Source organism: Motacilla alba, chromosome 4A, assembly GCF_015832195.1.
Source record: "Motacilla alba alba isolate MOTALB_02 chromosome 4A, Motacilla_alba_V1.0_pri, whole genome shotgun sequence".
Taxonomy (NCBI): domain Eukaryota; kingdom Metazoa; phylum Chordata; class Aves; order Passeriformes; family Motacillidae; genus Motacilla; species Motacilla alba.
This window is the reverse complement of record NC_052045.1, coordinates 6,350,476-6,373,749: the sequence shown is the minus strand read 5'-3', so window position 1 is coordinate 6,373,749 and position 23,274 is coordinate 6,350,476. Positions and strand designations below refer to the sequence as shown.

The 23,274-nt window shown below is 48.9% G+C and overlaps 2 protein-coding genes across 8 annotated transcripts; one reads left to right on the top strand and one right to left on the bottom strand.

The window, feature by feature from the left end:
• The first annotated feature begins 94 nt into the window (after positions 1-94).
• On the top strand, positions 95-22,612 carry HEPH (hephaestin). 7 transcript variants are annotated; one of them, XM_038164798.1, is made up of 21 exons: positions 95-198; positions 3,515-3,711; positions 5,798-6,042; positions 6,534-6,746; positions 7,338-7,517; positions 7,861-8,115; positions 8,612-8,780; positions 9,958-10,097; positions 10,911-11,042; positions 11,207-11,418; positions 13,061-13,211; positions 13,523-13,735; positions 14,061-14,265; positions 14,516-14,655; positions 15,553-15,684; positions 16,578-16,684; positions 17,433-17,658; positions 18,952-19,091; positions 19,456-19,618; positions 20,321-20,353; positions 21,894-22,138. In XM_038164798.1, exons 2-21 carry the CDS (start codon positions 3,551-3,553, stop codon positions 22,136-22,138), a joined length of 3,462 nt encoding a protein of 1,153 aa, XP_038020726.1. In that variant the 5' UTR covers positions 95-198; positions 3,515-3,550. The 7 variants fall into 7 exon arrangements, with proteins under 7 accessions (XP_038020726.1, XP_038020724.1, XP_038020728.1 ...); XM_038164796.1 differs by having other exon boundaries at positions 142-546; XM_038164800.1 differs by lacking the exon at positions 95-198 and adding an exon at positions 1,198-1,296.
• Positions 998-2,094, bottom strand: LOC119712925 (proline-rich receptor-like protein kinase PERK10). Its single transcript, XM_038164805.1, has 2 exons — positions 1,413-2,094; positions 998-1,306 (listed from the first exon to the last, which is right to left on the bottom strand). The coding sequence occupies exons 1-2, from the start codon at positions 2,062-2,064 to the stop codon at positions 1,005-1,007; spliced, it is 954 nt and encodes a 317-aa protein (XP_038020733.1). The 5' UTR covers positions 2,065-2,094; the 3' UTR covers positions 998-1,004.
• Positions 22,613-23,274: the final 662 nt, after the last annotated feature.

The window sequence follows — 23,274 nt, the reverse complement described above, 5'->3', positions numbered from 1 at the left end:
GCGGAGCGGCCGCTGATTGGTGGGAGCCGCCAAACCCCGCCCCTCGCCCCGGCGGCCGCGAGCGTGACTCTTGTTGTGCTCCCGGGGGAGCGCGCGGCCGCGTGACGTCACCGCAGGCATTTAAAGGGACCGCAGCCGCCGCCCCGGGAGGTCCCCGGGGAGCGCTCGCCCGGTGCCGCCGCCGGGCCTGCCCAGCAGGTGGGTGCCGCTGGCCAAAGCTCCGCCCGCGCCCCCGCCCGCCCTCCCGGGGCTCCCCGCAGCGGGGGCCGAGCCCTGGGCGGGGCGGGCAGGTGCACGCCGCGGACGGGGCTCCGGGGCGCGGCCCGGCTGAGGCGCGGCCGGGCAGAGGCGCTCCCGCAGGTGCGGGGCGGAGCAGCCCGGCCCGCCCTGTGGGCGGGAGCGGGCGCGGTCGGCGCTGCGGGGCCGGGCCGGGCTGGGGCTCGGTCAGCCCGCCGAGGCAGAGCCCCTTTGTCCCTCCCGGGCTGGTCCCGCCGGCGCTCCCGCGTCCCGCTCTGCAGCCCCGCCGCGCCGCCTCCCGCTCCGCACGTAAGGGATGAGCCGTCCGTGCTCCTGCCTTCCTTCTGTGCTTCCCCCTCGCTCTTGGGCTGTGGTTTCCCTGCAGGCAGGTGTCGGGGAATATCCCTGCATCGTCCGCCTGGATCAGATAGGAGTTGGATCCCACCAACCCGCCTGAAATCTGATTTCCGTTCATTCGCGATTTCTGTGCTGTCGGGGACCCGGTAAAGGGCAGTCCTGGGGGAGGATTCTGTTGTAAAGTGTAAGATTCAGGGATGGATGTAATATAAAACTTGAGTTGGTTTTGGTTTTCTTTCTTTTTCTTTCCTTAATCAAGGCAAATATTAGTATCAATGAAAAACGAAGCCAAAAAACTTTTGAAACTAATTTAGCTACTTGGACATTGTACTAGTCGAGTAAGTAAATGGTGATTAATTACTGCGAAGGGTATGTGAGCACCGACCTTGAGACATCTGCTACATCTCCATTTAGGGATATTTTTTGCTGTTCCCTAGAATTACCCCAGAGGTGTGTGCGATGTTGTGGTCAAACGCCGAGCAGAGCCCAGGTGGGACTCTTGTAAAGCCTTGGGAAGGCTGTGCCAAAGCCCTGTCCTTGGCTGATCCGTGCGGAGCAGAGCACGGAGCGCTGGGGACAGACCGCTGGCTGTGTGTGACGCCCGATGGGGTTCGGGGCGGCCAGCAGGGCTCTGGCTCGGCGGCTGTGCCTCGGTGGGCAGGGCGAGCAGGGCTCTGGCAGGGGGAGCCGGGCTCTGGCTCGGTGGGTTTGCCTCGGTGGGCAGGGGGAGCAGGGCTCTGGCAGGGCGAGCAGGGCTCTGGCTCGGTGGCTGTGCCTCGGTGGGCAGGGCGAGCAGGGCTCTGGCTCGGTGGCTTTACCTCGGTGGGCAGGGGGAGCAGGGCTCTGGCTCGGTGGCTTTACCTCGGTGGGCAGGGGGAGCAGGGCTCTGGCAGGGGGAGCCGGGCTCTGGCTCGGTGGCTGTGCCTCGGTGGGCAGGGGGAGCAGGGCTCTGGCAGGGGGAGCAGGGCTCTGGCTCGGTGGGTTTGCCTCGGTGGGCAGTTTTCGGGGAGAGCCGCTGTTCTGCCGTGCCGTGGTGCTGCCTGCACAGACACCAGCCTGCCCCGGCTGCCGCCCTGGGCGCCGGGAGCTCCCGCGAACTTTGCCCTGAGCTGACACGAAGGTCGCAGCTTGGGCTGAGTCAGGAGCATCCCGCTGCCCTTCCCTCGGGGTGGGTGTTGGCAGGGTGGCAGGCTGCAGGCTGAGACTGGGGCTGCTGTTTCTTTCCATATTGCTGTCACCATTGCCTTTTTCTGGTCTGGCGTGAAACAGCACAGGTATGGCTTTCCAAACTCCTTCCTTTGAGTCCATGTTGGCACAGAGTGAGTAAAAAAGGTGTTTCACCTCCCTGTGAACAGCAGCAGGGAGTAAGTCAGTGGCTGAGTGGTGTGTAGGGGTGGGCATGAGTGTGCTGCTGTTGTTCCCACACTGCTGAAGCTGCTCTGAAGGGGCTGTTCTGTGTCTGAGTTTCATCAGGTGTGTGACCAGGAGCTTGTGAAGGGCACTGGCTGGTGGAGCCACTGGAGCAGAGCTATACAGTGTTGATGGATCCAAAGCATCTCAGATTTAGAGATCCCTACAGCTCCCTTCTGAGAAAGGAGAGAAAGAAGGTGTCTCCGAACTTTGTCCAATTTATTGACTGTTTGGAAACAGCAATACTTGATTATCATTAGTTGCTGAGAATAGCACAGCATGTTTGTAAATCAAGAACTGAAGCTTTGAAGGTGTTTAGTCCATTGCCATGTGCTGGGGTTGAATCGTGTCTGTTGGGTATCAGATGTTAGAAGATGTTTCAGAGCAGCTCTGTGTGATGCTGTGCTGACTGAAAGCTTACAGAACATCCAGCTTTGCTGCAGACAGACTTTATACATTCACATTGCTGTTACAAAGACAGTAATAATAAATAATGACAGTCTCTTTATGAAAAACCTTTGCCATGGTGCTGTGTCACCATCCCTTTCAGTATGAAAGGGAGAACTGATTCTTCTGTGTTTTCTTGCTAGGTCATGCTTCTCATTCTCTTGCTTTCTGTTTCTCCCTGCTATTCTGAGTTGCTGTTGCACGTCTCAGGAGCTGTATCTCAGCAGCTCGTTTAGGTGTGGTTTGTTTGCTGGCTACATCCAGCTTTGTTAAGGGTATCATTGTGTGAGAGCTCTTGTAGTCATTTTCATGTGATTTTTAAATGCAGTTTAATCCTTTCTTATCTTTTGGTGTAATTCTACTGCCCATGTTGCATCAGGCTGTCCTTCGTGCAGGAGGTTCTTTGAGCCTTTATTCACAAGGTTCTTTGAGCCTTTATTCAGTTGTATTTTGATGATTTCAGACAGTTTCACCAACTCTCTTTAGAGTATTTCTGATGCTTATTGCCAACAAGCTTGGTGTTAATTGGAAGTTTTATGAGTAAGCTACTTACTGATCAAAATTATGGGGAAAGGAATGGAACAGAAAGGAGAAACTTTGTGCAGCCTATTTGAGGTACACTCCTGGCTTACAGATAGCTGCTCCCTAGGAGCCATCTTTAAAGAAGTTAAAATTTAAAATTACTTCATAGTGACTAAACTGTACTTCCTCAGGTGACTTGAAATAGAGAGATCTTGGTGACAGTTTAAACTATACATATATCAGGACTATTTTGTTGAGCTTTGTATGTGGACCTGTAAGATGATTTGAAACGTGAGCAGTAGTGAAAAAAGGGTTAATTAAACTATTATGAGAGCAGCACATTTGGTACTGGGGACTCATTACCAAGGCATGATCTCCATCCACCGTGTGGATTTTGTTACAGAGTGATTTCCTTCTTCAGTATTTGAGTAATGATCCCAATAATACTTACACCTGATTTCTTCCTACCCTCTCAAAATATCCAGCACCTTCAAACCAAATGGTGATACCCTGTTTCATTCTTTTTGTCTTTCCCAAATAGGTGTAGCTTCCAAAACCACCTTCCCTTCAGGCTGAGATGGGATCAGTCTGGTGGCTGCTGCTCTGCATGCCCATGCTGTCACCCACATTTGCTGGGGGCGTAATCCGAGTTTATTACCTGGGGATCCACGAGGTGAACTGGAACTATGCTCCAACGGGGAGGAACGTGCTTGCTAACCAGAGTATTGCACGTAACAGGTACGTTCCCTTCGAGCAGAATTTAGTCTGGGGCTGGCTTTGAGATGTTGTTTGATGTGTAATTTAATGCAAGTATTGTGGGGCATCTGAGCAAGCAAGAGACACACTCCCGTAGATTCTGATCTTTATGAGCTTAATGTTTAACTTGCTTTATGTGCCTGTGGTAAAACCTGTGTCAGTGGGAAAAGGGATGGTCAGTCTGGAGAGTCCAGAGCCCATACAGGAGAGAGAAGTGTATGGAAAACAAACACGGAATAGAAAATGGAGCAGATGCAGAACAGATTGTTCTAAAATTGCCCAGATTTTGCAATGCTCTACCCTGAAGTTTCATTTTGCTTAATTCCAGCTGGTGATCAGCTTGTTTATCCTGAAGCATGATGACTTTTCATCTTTATATAAATGACTTCACAGAGCCAGCTTGTTTTTGTTCCAGTGGAATTTTGAGCCTTAGACTTAATGGGACTTCCTGCATGGGATTTTAGGGGCTGTTTGAAAAACATTTTTGTTTTTCTTGTGAAAGTAAATCTGGAAACTGCAATAATTGGTTCAAGTTACTACACAAACAGTGTTTTGGGTTAAGCTTTCAAAACATCAAGCTTTTTCTTTGGTTGGTGTTTTTTTGTGTGTGTGGTTTGTTTTGTTTTTTAAAAGTTTCCATAGTATTTTAAAGGCATTTGTACTTTTTTTCCTTGCTCTCATTTTCTGTAGCAAATAGCTCGTATTTTTTGATCTGCTCTCAGTCCTTTACCCCTCCAGGATAACTAAAACTCAGGTTCAGACACCTCCTTCAGAAACAGCACAACAGGAGCAGGAAGGGCATGCAGAAACATCAAGGTCTCTCAGTTTAGCATGGAAAAGTCTCTGTTCTCTGGAGATGCTGTGTAGATGTAAATAAGTTCACAGGAAACACCCCAAAATTCAGGGTTAATGAAGATGTTACCCATACTCCTAAAGTGGTAATGAATGCAGTGGATTTTGTTTCATTTCTCTCATAGTACATGAAGAGAAGGAAATTAAATTCAGGGCCATTGAACTTAAAAGCAATTTGAAAACTCTTCTCCCTGCAAACAATTAGTTAATGGAACCTATTTGTACAATGATTGCAGAAATGAAACTGGCAATTGGCAATTAGAAAGGGATGAGATGTTGATATGATTGATAGAAGTAGCAAATTATTTCAAGGAGGTTTCTTTGTTGGGAAGAAATGGACTGTGTGGAGAAAGAGGCACATCTGTAAAACATCTTAAACTCTTTGCTGATAATGACTGCAGGGTTGACTTGGCAAAGGTCTGAACTCTGGATTGTTCAAACAGCCCTGCCTGTTTTTGAATGATGAGGCCAGTGTTTAGTATTTGGATCTCCACTGTTCATTCTCTGAGGTGTGCATTAGGGTTTACCTTCCTTCCAGGGCTGCTCTGTTGCTGGGGGTGATCAATCCAAAGGGGGAAGTGAGGGAGTGACCTTGTCTCTCGTTTAGGCTGGTTCCAGTAATACCTGGACTGTGATTCATCTCTTATCTATTAAGAATTACCCCTAATGAGCAAATATGCTTGTGAGTTAAACTTTAGTACCTGTATGAGGTTTTAACTCTGGAAGCTGGTTACGTGCTGAGTACGTACCTGCCTGACTCGTCTGCCACTCTGGAAGGAATTTGGAAACTGTTAAGTAGAAAATCATCTTGCAGACTTCAAATTTTGGCCAGAGAGCTCAGGACTCCACTCTACTTGCCTTGTGATTTAGCTGGAAGTGCCACAGAGGACTCAAAGTGAGTTTTGAAGAGCCCAGTGAAGGCTGAAGGAGGCATGAGAAGGGTTTTTCCTGTGACACCCACATGGGATTGTCTGGGAAGCACTGTCCTTCCCATTTCTTGTTTGCAAGGCACAGTTCAGGGAGCACTTTGTGTCTGTTGGTGAAGAGCTGGGGTTGAGGTTGGGGCCATGCATGGGTGGCTTAGAGCATCCCAGGGTCCTCTAATGCCAAGGATTTTGGCTGTACCCCAGAAAGTGTCACCATCACTCCGCTGCAGTATTGACCAGCTGTTGTGTATAATGATGACTCACAGTGCCTTGCCCTTTGAATTCAACAGCCAGGCCTCAGCATTCCTGCAGTCTGGGAAAGACAGGGTGGGAAGCACCTACAAGAAATCTGTCTATAAGCAATACACGGACGCCACGTACACCTCTGAGATCCCCAAGCCTGTCTGGCTGGGGTTCCTCGGGCCTGTCATCCGAGCAGAAGTGGGGGATACCATTCAAGTACACCTAAAAAATTTTGCTACTCGACCATATACAATCCATCCTCATGGTGTTTTCTACAAAAAGGACTCTGAAGGTAAATGAGCTACTGCCATCCTGGAGACAGATTTTTCTCACTGGGAAATTAGGAGTATGCATGGAGGAGAACTGTACATAAAGCCCCAGCTGGAAGGCAACTGCATTTGGGTGTTTGGTGAAGACACCGGGTGTTGGGTTAGCAGGGTGATGGGGCTGGAGTCCTGACCTGGGCCCAGCTTTCTTGATTTTAGAACCTCCAAAACACTGATCAGCTCTAGAGATTGTAGAGACACTGACAGTGGGGGCACAGTGTGGAATTGAATGCAAAGCAGCACTAGGCAGAATGGAAATAATCCTGCTGACTGCGTGCTGACCTGTTTACTGGGCAAGCTGCCTTACAGTGGCTCTGTGCCTCAGTGCCTCTTTGAGGAAGTGATGATTAAACAGTATTTCAGCCCTGGGATGGTGACTCTCAGCTCAGTATAAGGTTACATATGTGGGCATCTTGGCTCTCCTTGAATGGATGTTGTGATTGCTCAATTGTTCTAGGATCCCTGTATCCTGATATGTCCCCCCAGGATCAGAAGAAGGATGATGCTGTTTTCCCAGGAAAGAATTACACCTATACTTGGACTGTCCCTGAAGATCACAGTCCAACTGATGATGACCCAAATTGCTTGACCTGGATCTACCACTCTCACATTGATGCACCAAGGGACATTGCATCTGGATTAATTGGGCCTTTACTTACATGTAAAACAGGTAAAAACACCAAGAGAAAGCAGCTGAGGCCTGCAGTTCCATAATGTAAAGGTCTTGTGAGGTCTTGTGGTGCCATGAATAGGGATGGGATGTGAAGATAATCTGGTGTGCAGCTCCCAGCTTCAGAGGGAAATGCAGCTTGGTTAGAGAGGGACTGTACCTGGGTTCTAGCTGGATTCTGGTCATTGCATTCTCCTTATCCCATAGTGGTTGGGCAGGTGAGCTTGCAGGCTGCTTGATCCAAGAGAGCTGCTTGAATCCACGTTAAAAGCAAGACTCTTGTCCAAGATCTAGTTTGTGTATGAAAATCATGGTGACTGGTTGGTTCCAGCAGGAGTGAGAAGACTGAAGGTGTTGCAGTTGAGCGTGCAGTGGCAGAGCTGCTTGGGAGAGAGAGCTGTATTGGCAGGGGTATATTGCAAAAGGGTAAGCTTGCTGCTCTGTGGTGAGCTGTGAGGATGGTGGGAAAGCATCTGTCCCCAGCTCATGTGACAAGACTCTCTCTGCTACTGCAGTTCTAATCTCTTGCCTGATGTGTGATTTTCTGCCTGAGTGATTTTCTTCATTCATTCCTCTCTCCTTTCACCTCAGGAATGCTGACTGGCAGCTCTCAAAGACGCTGGGATGTGGATGTTGATTTTTTTCTGATGTTCAGTGTGGTGGATGAGAACCTAAGCTGGTACCTGGATGAGAACATTGCATCATTCTGCACAGAGCCTGGCTCTGTGGACAAAGAAGATGAGGAATTTCAGGAGAGCAACAAAATGCACGGTCAGTGTCACCTCTGTGAGGCCACTGTGTCTGCTGAGACACTCGGGAGTGTCAGTGCTCTAGGATCTGCTCTGAGATCGTGGGCTTAGCAAATATCTTAGGGACAGGGCAATGACTCCAGAAAATTAAAGTATTGTTTTGGTTTTATCTTTGGCTTGAGTGAGCTTTTATATTTTATACCCTTTGTTTTAGGAATGAGCTGTGGAGCTGGGCTCTCCAAAGCAGAAGAGGAGGAGGAGTTCTGGTTAGGTCCATCCTCCTATTGTGTCTGTACTGTCACTGCTGGCAGGAGCTCTGAAGGCCCCTTTTCTGCTCTCTAATTTTGGCTTGCCTTTTTTTGCAGCTATTAATGGTTATGTGTTTGGCAACCTCCCTGAGCTGAAGATGTGTGCTGGGGATTCTGTTTCATGGTACCTCTTTGGGATGGGCAATGAAATTGATGTTCACACAGCCTACTTCCATGGGGAGACACTCAAAATCCGAGGCCACAGGACCGACGTGGCCAGCCTCTTCCCAGCCACTTTTGTTACAGCAGATATGATCCCCAGGAACCCTGGGAGATGGCTGCTGAGCTGCCAGGTCAATGATCACATACAAGGTAAGGCAGAGGGTGGAATATGTTGTGGACTCTGTGTCCTCTGGTTTTGATGTACATGATGTACAGTGTGGTAGGGAACAGTGTCTTGGGTGTGGAAAAATGTCCCTAGATGAGTGGGTGATGCCTTGTCTTGTAAAATCGGAGTGGGCTGGTTACTAATGTGCAGGGCAGCTTTGGTGGGGGTGCCTTGTACCATGGTGTGATGTTTGATGTTGGGTACAGCTGAAAGCTGAGAGGAGGCAGTGCTTTAAGAGCTCTGGTCCCTGTAAGAGGCACTTGCATGACAGATCTGAGGACAGCTGAAGACTCCAGTCACTCTAGGTCCATACTTCCATAGCATCCAATATCTAAGGTTGGAAGTTCTGCTCACAGAACTCCTTGCTGTTCCTCACCTTCTCCCATCCTTGTGCCTTTTGGGACAGCAGAGGGGAGGTGGGACTGCCCATCAGGCTGGCAGGAGGGGCTGAGTGAGTGTCCACCTTTGTGTCTTGGGCAGCTGGCATGGGGGCACTCTATGAAGTCCGGCCCTGCTCTCGGCAAGCTGCAGCCCCCAGCCTGGGAGGGAGAGTTCGGAGATATTTCATCGCTGCCAAGGAGGTGCAGTGGGACTACGGCCCCTCGGGGTTCGACAGGCTCACTGGGAAGCAGCTCACTGACCCAGACAGGTGAGTGAGAGGCTGCTGGGCTTGGGCAGCCTTTGGGGAGTCTGGCCTGTATCAGGAACGCTGCTCAGGAAAATGGGAGTTTCTTTTCAAAATACATGCCTGCTGCTCACATGGGGTGCATTTCCTGGGGAGGCCAATCAGCCCATCTAGAAAAGGAGGCTGCTGTAGCTGGACTGCACTGTGAGCAGTACAGGTACCTTAGGGCCTTCTCATGAGAGTGCTGTGTGGCACGGCTGCCCCCACAAGCAGCAGAAATCCCAGCAGATGTACAACATGAGCTACCACATTTGTCTCTGGGCTTCATTTCTGCTTGCTGTGCCTAACCTAGGAACAGACTGATCTATTTGAGAAATGATTCAAAAAGCCCCTGGTGCAGCAGACACAGGGTGGCATTGCTGGCCTGCAGATGGGCTTTAGGCTGGTGTGGCTGCAGGATGCAATTTCCAGGCAATCAGATGCCAGCACTTGGGTGGCAGCCCTCTATCCCATGGTCAGGGATAGCAGTTGAGAGACTTCCTCTTCAGTCTTTGGCTAACTGAAAGAGAAATTCTTCTTCTTCCACAGAGATTACATCCCTTCCCTAGCAATCTGTTGGAGAGGATATAGCTTATTCAGATGGAGAAGAGGAAATGAAGCGTGGTTAATTATTTACCCAATGCCATGCAGCAAGCCTTGCAGACCTTAGACCTGTGAGCTGGCCTTGTAACTGCACTGCCTCTCCTGCAAGGCTTGTTACTTATATTTGGTGAGGGTGGTAGTGGAGGAAATAAATACCTTTACAGCTGTTTATTTTAGTTGGGAATGGGGCTGTCCCCAGTTTCTGAAGAGGTTGGAGTTCTAGCACTGCCTTCCCACTGACTGCCCTGCAGTTTTGTTCATTCCTTCACACATCTTGTGTAGTGATGCTGATCACACTTGGCAGGCTCACCTGGGATAGGGCTTTGTGCTGCAGGTGCTCCCTGAACACACACAACACACACACACACACAGAGGTGGATGAGTCTGTAAGGGCAAAAAAAGCTTTGCAGAGTCAAAGCTGTGCTTGTTCCAAACTAGAGATGTTGTCTTTGTCTGAAATACTGCTTGATTTGGAGATGCTGATGGCCTTGCCTGTGGAAGCAGGGGAACAGGGCTCATTTCTCTGTGACATGACCTGACATTTGCTTTTTGCATTTAGTCCTGCTGAGCAGTATTTCAAGCGTGGCCTCTACCGCATTGGGGGAGTCTATTGGAAGGCAAAGTATGTGGAATATACTGATGAGAGCTTTCGTGAGGAAAAGCAGCAATCAGAAGAAGAGAAACACCTTGGAATACTTGGTGAGAATCATCCAGGAGCACAAATCCTCTGTCAGTGTCTGTGAGAAGGGTGCTGATGCTGGCAGTGCCAGGTGGCTGTACCTGCCTGCTCATTTTGAGGGGCAGGGAGGGGCACAAGAGCTGCTTCACAACAGTCACATCTGAACAAGCCAAGGTGCAGGGTGGTAGAATGGACAGACTCACTTCAGGGGTCATTCTGAAGGTGTTCTAGAGGTAAGAGTGAGGGATACAGTATAGTATGTGTGACTAGAGCTGAACAGGTCACAGCTATAGCTCCTGGTTATGTGTTTTTAACAGAGCCCCCTTCAAGGCATGCTGCAAATGCCATGTTCTCACAGAGAGCTTTCTCTCCTGCATGGGTGCTCAGGGACAGGCATGGTGAAGGGGGACAGGCATAGTAAAGGCTTATAGCTCCTCTCTGGCTGGCTGGGTCATGGGCTTACAGACTCTGGTGGGCTTGGAGCATCTCACAGCTCTGAGGCACATGTTTTAGGTGGCTGAGGGGGCCTTACATGGGTGTGGGGAGTCATGGGCTGATCCTGAGGGCATTCCAGCACATCTTCCTGTTCTGTTACTTCCCTGTATGAAGGTGTGATGCCTCTCTGAGTTCTCCTGTGCACCCAAACTGCTTTCAGACAATCCTTGCCAGCCCCTTCTCCCATTGAGCTCCCTTTGGCAGCAACAAGGCCAGACCATCTGTTGTCTCTCATCTTTGGCCCTGCAGCTTGGAGGAAGGTGCCCTGTCTGCTTTGGTTTGCCTGATGGCCTGGGGAAATGCTCTGTTGCTGATGTGCTCCCTCTGCTGTATTCTAGGTCCGGTGATCAAAGCTGAAGTTGGAGACACCATCCTGGTGACATTTTTAAACAAAGCCTCGTGGCCCTTCAGCATCCAGCCACATGGAGTGTCCTATGGGAAGGCATCAGAAGGGATGTGGTACCATGATGGTTGGTGGATCCCTTTTCTTGAGTACTCCCCCATCACCCTTCAGAGGTGCTGGGTGTTTGGTTGGCACGAGCGAAGTAGAGCCTGCTCTGAAAGTAGCTGGTGAGAAGGTGTAACTGAATTTGTGCAGGGGCTTGGGAATAACCCTGTAATCCCTGTTTTAAAGGCCTGTCCCAGAGTGGGGTTTCTGTGGCACCGCTGCACAACTTCACCTACCACTGGACTGTGCCAAAGCACGTGGGGCCCACGTCCAGCGACCCTCCCTGCCTCACCTGGCTGTACAGCTCAGCTGCAAATCCTGTCAAAGACTCCAGCTCAGGCTTAGTGGGGCCTCTGCTCATCTGCAAGTTGGGTGCTTTGGATGACAACAATAAGCAGGTAAAGGGGTTTTCCTGCCCTGTTCCTACCAGGTTTTTGCTTTCATGTAGAGAAAGGAAGCATCAGCAAAGCACTAAGGGAGCATATTAAAAACAACTGTGCAGTAGTGTGAGTCCAGGAGAGTCAAATCAAAGCCTTGTTGTTGGCCAAGTTAATGCTGGTACAGCTGGTGCTCAGATCTCACCTGGGAGAGGCCAGTAGTGTTCTGGGCTCTCAAGAGCTGCCCTCAAAACAGTTCCTCAGCTCTGCTTTTAATTCACAGATAAACTTGGCTGAAAAACTGTACCTTGGAACAGTTACCTTATAGGTAACTCTTGTCCTGAGGTTCGTGTAGCAGGCTGCTTTCAGAGAGGCACATGGAATAGTCCTTGAGTCCCAGAAACATTGAAAAGACATTTTTGCTTACAGGTGTTCTGCTTGGATGATACAATGCTTTGAGGTTTGGGTGAACCTCATTTATTCTGCCAGATAAGATAATTTTCAAGCAGAGCTGGCTACAAAAAAGCGTGTGAAAATCCATGTCAGTCTTACACTTTTGATGGAGTGGTGAAACCTGAAGGGCAGCCAGAACTTCCTCTTGGAATTTCACTCAGAAGTAGTCTATTCCTGGCAGTAAATCTAAGCAAGACAGTAAATTGATATCCCTGGGGAGGTACCAGACAGAGGAGCAGAGCCTTGTAAAAGACAGCAGATGGCAAATCAAACCCCAACTGCTGTCCTGCAGTATGGCTCAGGGAATGGTGACAGATCTGGGGACTGCTGTCCTCAGAGCCTTCCTGGGCGAGCTCACAGTCAGTGGGGGCACCATGTGGCTAAATCAGGAGTGCAGAAGAAATCAATGTGCAGCCAGGGTGGAAATGTGGATCTGCTGAGCAAAGAGGATTGGGAATACATACAGCCCTTGAGGTGAAGGAACTGTGATAAACATGGGCAGGTATTGGAAGCATGTAAGCAAAAGAGACAGACCTTTATGAATGTAAGATGGAGAAATCACCTGGGATGGCAATTCTGGCTCTACAGTCTCAGGCAAACCTTTAATGAATGCTTAATTGTGGAAGGTACCTGGCCATTCTGTTGTACCCATGTGCTGCAGCCTGGGAATGGCTCACCTTCTCAGCAGGCTGGCTGCCTGTGTGCTGCTGGGGACAGTGACACCCGTGGGAGAGTCTGGACACCATCACAGTGTTCTTTTAGTGGGGAAACATCATGCTTTGGAGTGCATTTTTTTAGGAGAATTAACACTCTGAAGGATTTAGGGTAATTAAAACCCCCCAATCCAGGCCTGTGATAGGAAGCAGGAGGGATGTGGTGTGGTCATCAGCCTGCCTTGTGTCTGGGCTCTGGTCTTGGGTCTGGTTTGGACAGACACCTTAGGTGTAGGGGAGGAAGGGGGCACTGACTTCATGGCCTTGGCGGAGTTTTGTTCTTTTTATTAATGTGAAATATCATGGAAAATGCACAAGTGGTATCTTTTATGAAATAAAAGAGGAATGTTCTACATGAGTAAAGGGACAGAGTCCTGTCCCTCAATAAGCCCTGTTTTAAAATAAAGGGGAATATAAGACCCAAGCAAAAGAGCTTTAACTCTAAGGTTACTTAATTGTTGCATTTTAAAAGTTGACAACCATCATTGTAATTATAGAAAGGGATCGACAAGGAATTTTATCTTCTCTTCAACGTGTTTGATGAGAACCTCAGCTGGTATTTAAATGCCAACATAAAGTACTACTTGAGGATGGAAGAAACATCTGTGGAAAAGGATGCTGAGTTTGAGGAATCCAACAGGATGCATGGTATGGTTGGATGCTGCTCTCTGACAGCAGGGATGAACCTGCAAAGCACGGGCTGATGTTCACCTAAAGGCTGAGCTGGGGGCTGGAAGGGCTGTGTGGTGTTGGCCTGGAATCAAGACGGGCTGGAGGCACCAGGAGAGACATGGACAAGCAGCACAGCTGTCTGGAGAAGTGTCCTCTCAGTGTATCCAGGGGTGAATTACAAACGAGTTACCCTTCTTCTGACTGGCAGGCCTGTCCTACAAAGTGTATGCTCAAAATCTCCTGGCTGACACCTGCCTGCAGAGAGTTAATTGCTTTCTCCTTTCCAGCCATCAATGGACTTATGTTTGGTAACTTGCCTGGGCTGGACGTGTGTGAAGGAGACAAAGTGTCCTGGCACCTCCTGGGCTTGGGCAGCGAAGCGGACGTGCACGGAGCCGTGTTTCAGGGAAACACCCTGCAGATGAACGGGATGCGGAGAGATTCAGCCAATCTGTTCCCCCACACATTTGCCACTGCTTTCATGCAGCCTGATAACAGTGGTGAGTGCCTGCACACTGACTGGGCGGATGGAAGAATCTCCCATTGTGGTATTTGCTCCTGTGGCAGATTCTCTAGCGTGGTATGAACTCTTACAGGGTCAGCTCTGCTACAGGTGCTTCTTGTGTGGGAAAACTTCCTGAGATGATTTATGTGTAGGAGTTTGTTGTGCCATTCCTGCTTGATTTCTCCAGTGACTCCTTTTAACCTTGGCCTGTGGCAAGCAAGCTCCCTAAGCACCACAGAGATACACCAAGCACACACTGACACCGGTCTTCTGGAATCTTCAAAAGCAACTGATTTCCTTGTTCATCCTGCCTCCCTCAGGGACTTTTGAGATCTACTGTCAGACGAGCAATCACTACCAGTCTGGGATGAGGCAGCAGTACGGCGTTTCCAAGTGTGGCAGGCCAGGCACTGCCCATCGCTACAGGGGCGTGCGGACGTTCTACATCGCGGCCGAGGAGCTGCTCTGGGACTACGCCCCCGACCGCAGCTGGGAGAGGGAGCGGCACGACCACGCCGCAGAGAGGTAGAGCCCACCTTCTGGGGAAGCCTGTGCCAGTGTCCCAGCAGACCCTGGTGGAGCCTCTTGGGTGTCTTGGCCACCCTGTGACCTGGTGGTGCTGCTGGTGGGAGCGCAGCCCTCCGTGTCATGATGCTCTTTGCAGGCCAAGCTGGCTCTGGGAACCCCCTTCAGCTTGTGAACCCCCTGACACAAGTTGGTTGTTTGTTCCCCATGAGGTTTTGGTTTATCTCAGCACTCGTTCTGCATTTCCCAGCTATGCTGATGTGTTCCTGAGCAACGAGAATGGACTGCTCGGCTCCAGGTACAAGAAAGCAGTTTACAGGGAGTACACGGATGGCACTTTCCAGACCCCCAAGGCCAGGATAAGTGGTGACGAGCACCTAGGGATACTGGGTAAGGATGTGTGCACAGGATTCACCTTCCTCTCACACAGAAATGGGACTGGGGCTCTGAAGCTGCAGTGGCTCACAGCTGTAATCTGAAGGCTCACTGGATATTTAGGCATCTGCTGTGTCAGTGCAGAGAAATTGGGACTGTCTCCCACTCACATCTGCCACCTTGGAGACAGCAGTTAGAAGAGTCCTGTGCACAGCTTGTAGGAAAGCCTGGGCTTTTCCACTTGGCTTTACACAGTGTTCTGTCATGGCTTGGGCAAAGCATGTTTCGCAGCTGCATTTCTCTGACTACAGGACAGAAACAACCACTGACTTCTGGAGAGGGTTCTGAGAAATAGAGTGGAAAATCTGTAGCTGTGAGAAATGCTTCTGGGGCAAGAGCAGGCAGCCTTGGGAAGTGGAGGAGCATTTTGCACAGACCAGTGGAGGTCTGTGGAGACAGAACTCTGTGTTATGAACCCAAGGCTGTAAGTGGTGTCAGGGCAGCCAGGCTGAGGCAGCATCTGCCACTCGAAATGGGCTGCAGCTCTGATTTGTGACACTGTCAGGCTCAGTTGAATATTACCATATTTTTTGAAACTGATAGCAAGGGGTGATCAATATGTGACATTTAGCATAGCAATATTCAGAAATCAAGCCTTAGCTGTGCTGGGCCCAGTTAAGATGTGTAACCACCTTCATTGTCCTCATTGTGAAAATCAGTCCAGTTTCCTAAGACTTGGATTGGGACTGACATCCAATCCTCTTGTTGGGAGGTAGCGAAGAGGAAGGGGATCATCATAAATATTATAACATCATATTTCTGGGGAGAAGATGTTGAGAGAGGGGTGGGAATATCCCAGGAGATGTTCTGATGGGTTTTGCTGGTCTCAGAGTACACTCTTCCTGTCTCAAGGCCCCTTTCTGTGGGCGGAGGTGGGCGATATTGTCAACGTCGTATTCAAGAACAACGCCTCGCGACCCTACTCCATCCATGCACACGGGGTGCTGGAGCAGCAGGCTGGACATCCCCAGGTGGCAAACCCTGGTAGGTCCCTGTCTCTAGCTGCATTCCTGTGTGGGCTCACTCACACAGCTGGTTTTATCCCAGAGCCAGACCGGTTTCCTTCAGCAGCCTCAGATGTCCTGGTTTTGTTATAATAGAGTGCTGGGACTGGACAGTAACTGGTCTTTCAGGTCCAGCACAGTTTCAGTGATACATTTGTGTGGGGATGGCAGCCCTCTGGGACATGTGTAGGACATTCTTCTGTGTGCAGCCTTATCCTCCCCACATGGAGTGTGGCCTCTCTGTGGGAAGGGGAAGGTGAAGGCAGGTGACAGCTCAGCCAGTCCTGGGGTGGGGGAGACTCTTCTTTGGGATGCATGAGCACAAAAGTATGAAAATAGTATGAAATAGGAGAAATTCCCCATTTCTTGCTGGGTTCTGACTGAAATGGCCTTTTTGTCTCATGATCCAGATACCAGTGTATTTAATTTTTGGTCCTCTCTGGCTTGCCCAGACTGTCCAAGCCACAGTCAGGCTGTCATCCAGATCCTGTCTTTGTGAAATGGGCTGCTAATATGAAAAAAGGGTGATTTTACTCCCAGTTTGAATCAGCATCATAAAATCACTTCAAAGAGAAGAAAGATTATCTTAAGGTCCATCTGAATGACCTTCCATGGTCAGGTCCAGTCTCAAAAGCAGCAGATCAACCTGCACTGTGCTGGTACCAGACAGTGTTTACACCCTGTGACCCCTCAGTCTTGCTCTGAGAGGGGAGCTGCCAGCCTGCTTCGTGTTTGGGTAAGGCAGATGCAATATCTGACAAATACAGAATTGAATTTGGGCTTTGGAGACAGGATTTTCTTTCTCCATTTGGTTTTGCTGCTGCTTAGAGAGTGGGTGTGTCACGTGGTGTGTGGTGCTGCTCTGTCCCTCAGGTGACATTGTGACATACCGGTGGGAAGTTCCTGAGAGATCTGGTCCAGGGCCAAATGATTCAGCCTGTGTTCCTTGGATCTACTACTCTGCAGTGGACCCAGTAAAGGTAAAATAAAAGTTATAACCAGAAAAACCTAATTTGACCAATGTTTTACCCTGCTTAGAAAACAATGTGAGGTGGGTGCAATTTAGAGATTGGCCCAGGTAAGAGGTGGAAGAATCACCTGGTAACATGTCCAGCCTTCTCCATGGAGAGGAAATCATCTAAATTTGTCCTGTTGTCTGTCCTTATTTTTTCCTAACAAACCTTCATAAAACATTTCCACCATCTCTCCCTGCTACTAACCTTCCTCCAGTTATTTGTAGGCTTTTAGAACATCTCCCAGTTGGTCATGGTTTGTACTGGTGAGAGCCATAGGGCTAATCTACAAAAGGCAGAAATTGTCCAAAATAAACCTCATGAATAAAGCAGGCAGATTTGACCATTGCTAGAAGTATCAGAGCACTAATTTCACAGGGCAACAACCTGGTGCATCCTGCAGTAAACCATCACATTCAACCTGGAAATAATGGCCTTTTTATCTCAAGTTGCAGGTGTTTTTGCAGTCACCAAGTGGAAAATACTTTGATACCATCCATATTTATGACTTTTGGATTTGCATTTGTAAGAGCACGTACAGTTCCTGTTCCTGTGCTTCAGTGGCTGATGCTCTCCAACGAGAATACTTGTACAGCAGCACTGGTTGTTTTAAGTGGGGTGATGGGGGAATAGAAAGCAATTGCTGAAAGGCAAAGAACTGCATAAAAGAGGGTGAGAAGATCCCTGCCTCAGAGCTCTCCTTCCTTCTGATCAGGATCTGTACAGTGGGCTGGTCGGGCCCCTGAAGGTCTGCCGGAGAGGGGCCCTGCGGTCCAGCGGGACCAGGAAGGATGTAAAGAGGGAGTTTGCTCTGCTCTTCCTGGTTTTTGATGAAAATCAGTCCTGGTACTTGGAGGAGAATGTGGAACGTTTCAGTAAGGGAAATCACAAGGAGATCAACCTGCTGGATGAGAAATTTGTGGAAAGCAACAAAATGCACGGTAATGTTGGTGTTGATTCTGCAGCCTAAGTAGGGAGCCTGACTTATGGTGAATGTCCTCATCCTTTCCCATTATCAGTGGCACAGACAGAACCAAACTGTCTGTTCTCAATATTGCAGCACACCTACAGCCCTAATCTTTGATCTGCAGTGAAGGCTGATCATTGTGGCTGTCCCTGTGAGGAGGAATAGCAACATCCAAGCCAGAGAGGTTAATCTCTGATGTGTCTGAGTGACTCAGAAAAGGAAATAAAATCAAACATGAAATTAACTTGTCAGACAAATTTAATTCTGTTTGTCTCAGGGACCATCAGGGTATGTTAGGCTTCAAATTAATTTTCTGAGCTGTGTGGCTGCAAGATGTGGCTCAGTTGTTTTAGATGTTTTAGGTTATTTCTACCATAGAACGATGAACACATTTGTTTAAATTAGCATGTTGTTTATGTTACTTTCTCTCCATATTATATCTAAGATAGCCTCAGCAAAACAGGTCCCTTGACAGTTGTGGAGATAAGAGTACTGAGGAGTTGCATTTTGTGTGCTGTCATTACTGCTGGTTTTGTATGGGTGAGATAAAGACTCTGCAAATACACGTCCACGAAGGTGTAATTGTTAACCCTGTATTACAGCTAGCAGAACCACCATGCTGAAGTTGGATACTTGTTTTAGGCTACACAAATTGGTAAAAACCTGGTGCTCTGCTCTGAGATCCTACCTCTTCCCATCTTATTCCCTCTGTTGTCATCTGAGCACGAAAGTCTTCATGTGTGTGCCATAGCAGCCAGCTCACTCACTGTTTCGATTCCTTTCCTGTGTGTGCAGTCACAGCAGGATTCCTTCCAGCTGTGGTGCTTGAGAAAGTAGGTAAATCCTGCTCTCTGGCAGGATTCACCCCTTTTCAATGTTCATCAGGGAAATTGCTCAGACATTTATGTGTATGTAGGTATATATATGCTTCTCCATCACTGGGCTGGAAATACCATTTTTATGCATTTTGACTTCTAGAAGCAACCACTTCTGCTGGCTGACTGCAGGTTTTCAGCAAAGGTAATTCTTGAGATTTATTTGAGCTGAGCTACAGCATGGCCTTGAGTGCAAGTGACTTGTCTGTGAGCAGAGAGGATAAGTAGCTGAGCTGGGGGACTGTCCTGTGGGGAACACTTAACTGCTGATACACTGGGAGCTGTATGAGCTTTGTAGCCTCTAATTTGCTGCCTTCCTCTGTGGAGGTGCAGCACCCATACAATTTCACTGACAGCTGACAGCCTTTTCCCCTGTGTCATTCCCTGCACAGCAATCAATGGCAGGCTCTATGCCACCTTGCCTGGGCTGACCATGTATGAGGGAGAGAGGGTGAACTGGTACCTGCTGGGAATGGGTCACGAGGTTGATGTCCACACAGTCCATTTTCATGCTGAGACCTTCATATACAAGGTAAGGATATCTGCTGATGGTGAAGCAGATCCTGACCGCTGATACCAGCACTTCTACTTGACTCTGTGTTTGAATGTTTTTAATGACTCTGCAGAAGCTCCACCCAGCTAGGAAAAGGATGTGGTTTTACACATCCCAGTCTGACTCCCTAAGCCTGTGTTGTGCTGAGATGTCCAGCTTACTCCTTGTTAGGGTTAGGCATTACCAGACTGTTTGCTTTCCAAGCTGCAGGCCTGGAGCTGCTTTTGAAAGCTTTGGGGTTTTTTGAGCATTAAAAAGCTGAAGTCCCCAGCAACACTGGCAGAATTTTCTTCCTGAGAAGATGCATTGAGCACTGCAGCTAATGGCCTCCTTTTTCTGACAGAATGGCAAAAGCTACAGAGCAGATGTTGTGGATCTGTTCCCTGGGACCTTTGAAATGGTGGAGATGCTGGTTGGGAACCCTGGGACATGGCTGCTTCACTGTCATGTGTCTGACCATATCCATGCTGGCATGGAGATCCTCTTCACTGTCCTGCCTAGAGGAGGTAGGGAGCTGTCACTGTAAAACATCCAGCACTTCCTGCTACTGCTGTGAAATTGTGTTTGTATCTCAACTCTCTCACATACTATAAAAAGCCAGTTAATGGAGCAGATAATTACCTAAGTGTTATTAAATTATGATGCTCCCTTTAAATATGGTAATACCTGGAGCTGGAGTTAAAAACAAATTGTTTTCTGGAGTTTACATTACCTGTGTTGTTATTCTGAGTTTGATTTTTAGCTTGGGTCTGAAATGCTCTGTTCAGCTCTCAGCCTGTAATTGCTCTTACTGAGAACTGGAAGGTGCTCAGAGGTGAGTGATTCTCTCTCAGTACTGGGTTTGTCTGCAATGGAGCCCACATGGTGATGTGCTTTTAGATGTATTACCAGAACAGTGAATGCCCCACTGTTTCAGCTGTGGGTGACCAGTGCCTGCCCAGTGTCAGGGCCATCTCTGTTCCTCCCTCAGCACTTTTCCTTCTGAAGGATGGAAAGGGTTGTGCACTGGAACTGGGGCTGCCTCTGAAGCAGGTGATACAAAAATTCTCATGTCATGTAGAGAGGGAAAACATGGACAGGACAAAGGACAGCCTGCTAGTCCTGGAAAACCATGCTGCCTCTGGATCTGACCCTTGCCAGATGTGCCTTGTTCTGGGCTTTGCCTGCTCAGCCCAACACCTTCTCACCCTCCTTTTGTTTCCTTTCAGAATCAGAGCTGGAAGACTTGACTGCCACCTCAGGTATGGTGTGTACAGCACTGCCAAACCCTGTCTGTGGGAAGGGGAGAGGGCAGATCCCTGAGCAACACGGAGGTTTGGATCTGTGTCAGGGGAGGGAGGAACACACAGCACCCACAGCCTCCGCTCTGCCAGCCTGGCAGTTCCTTGGTGTGAGGCCTTGCTTCAGTAGATAACAGGGAGGGCAGCAGTCTGTCCTCTGCTGATAGAAATAAGGAAGTTGGGCTGGTTGGGTTTGTTTGCCTGTGTTAGGTGGAAAAGATTAGTGACCTCACACCCTGTTGTGCCTGCTATGTATGGATTCAGATTCAGAGGATGAGCTTAGGTACTGGCAGAGATTTGGAGGAGGGTGCCTGGGATGGGTTGTCTTCCCTCTTTGGACTGTCAGTGACCCTGTGGTTTAGGGAAGTTTCACAATCATCTCCACAAGCTGGAGGGATGGAGCCAGCATGCAAACAAGGACATCTGCCTTCTGCTCTGATGTTCCCCATCAGAGAAAAGAGCCCAAGCACGTGCCTGAGTTTTTTGGGTGTTGTAAAGAACAGATGTGAGAAGGCATTTGGTTGAGCAGCACAGGGAGAGGGGAGTACTAGATATGATCCCCTTGTAATTTTCTGTGGTAGGAGTCGGAGTGGTGTACACTGGTGGTTTATTTTCCTGATTTTTCATCTTTCTTCACAACTCCATTTTTCAGCTGCTGTGAGGAAATTCAGCTGAGCTGATTTGAGAGCCAGTTCAGACCAGCTGCAAATGCAGCCACCCATCTACAACTCCGCAGACTTTCTCCACTCTTATTTCAGTCATTTTCTCCCCAGTGGTTTCCTCACTCAAAATGGGCAAACCAGAAGAGGAGTAGGAAATTTGTGAGAGCAGTGGTGGCCATATATTAAATAATTTGGTATCATACCATATGCAGATACCAGCTTGTGTGTGCTCACCAGGCAGAAACCTTGGCCAACAGCTGTTGCCTGAACAGACAGCCCCTTTTCTCAGGAGGTGGCTGCTGCCTCTGTGTGGAGGCACAAGCAAGCTCCGGATCTCGGTGGCTCACCATGGGCATGGCTGAGTGAGTGCCCTCAGTGGTGTGGAGGACAGCAGCCATGGGCACAGGGAGCAGGCACCCAGCCTGGACACGTGTTCTCATCTCTGGGCTGGGCACAGCAGTGGCTGACTGGGCCTGGATACCTGTGAGACACTGTCAGGTTCTGAGGAAGGAACCATCCATCTCAAATCTCTGTGTGGGCTCAGGGATGAGGGTCTGATGATGAATGGCACTAGGGCCTCCTTTGAATGATTGAATCATTAAGATTGGAAAAGACTTCCAAAATCATTGAGTACAGCCATGAACTCAGCACTGTCATGTCTGCCACTGAAACATGTCTCTGAGCTCCATATCTACACATTTTTTTGAACATTTCCAGGGTTGGTGATTCCACTACTTTGCATCATGTTTTTCTTAGTGCTCTTTTGTTGCATTTCTTGCAACCTTTCAGTTCTGGTCTTGCTGGCTGCTGTTGAAAATACCTTTCTGTTGGTCTCTCAGGGTTGTCGCTTGAGGATGAGGATGAGTCCCAGAAGATGATGCTTTTTGGATCTAAGGTGACCCAAGAGCAGATAGAGGCCACAGTCATCTCTCTGGCTGTTGTAGGAGTCCTGCTGCTCCTGGCTGCTGCTGTCCTCCTGGGAGCAGTCATCCGTCTCGAGAGGCAGAGGAGGTTACGGCGCAATCGGAGATCCATCCTGGATGACGGATTCAAACTCATGTCTCAAAAGAATTCTGGTCTCTGAAAGCCATGTACAAACCTTGGGCTGTGTGCTTGGAGCAGGGGCTGGATCCTTGTCCACAGCAAAGATTTTGGGGCATCATTTCAATTGTGCACTGTACTTTTAGAAGCTGAAGAGGGAAAGCTGGAGCCCTGACCTCTTCATATATTCTCCTCAGCCCTCTGTAAGGAAAATCCAGGAGAGATCCAAGGACTCTTTGAACTGACTGAAGACAAATGATGTTTAAAAAAGCTCCTTCTGGAATACTCTCCTTCCCCAAGGAAGGGAGGGGACATTTTCTTCTCTCCAGAACAGCTCCAATTGGTCTTCTCTAGCAGAATAGCTTAGGCCAGATTCCAGTCTTGCTCCATTGCCAGAACCGAGTTGGGAATTGTCTCCCAAGAAACTGTGAACCATTAATATAATTAATTAGAAGGAGAGAAAGATAATATTTTCAGTTCTGTGAATCAATGAAGAATACAGAAAAAAGATTGTTAATTTAGAGTTGGATTGCTGTTCTTGATGAGTAAGTGGGCAGACACAAATTTGGGGCACTGCATACCACTGTGAGAACCTCATTGAGGACCATGACGAGCTGTGCCTCACTCTCAGCTTTCCTGTGACACATCCTTTTGCTCTGTGCTGGGGGGTGGGTGGTGGGACCAGAGTTCTGTAGCTCAGCTGTGGGCTGTGGTAGCCATCTTCCAGCATCAGTGTGCCCACACATCACCATAACATCCTCCTGTGTGTGCCCACACATCCCACAGTCCCATTGTCCTGTGGGTCAAGTACTGAGCCCTTCCCCGTCCAGCTCCCTCCCCTGAATCCCCGTTACCCAAATGGATGCAGGTTAGTGCTTCCATATTTCTGTGCCTGGTTTTAAAATGGAAAGAGCATAAAAGCAATCTGCTCTGGGTGGCTTTCAGAGGCAATTAAAGCAGCTAAGTGGCTCTAATTACAAGGGCCTGCTGAGGGCTCCTTAGGTATAACAGCACCATTTTCTTCAGAACAGTGGTTATCACATACATAATCATGTTCAATTCATATCAAGCCCCTGCATATTTCCAGCTGCCTTTTCCTTTGGCAGTGAGGACAAAGCTCATTCTTTTTCTTTCATTACACTTCATTAAGTCTGGTGAGGGGCTGGAGGGCTGTTGGAT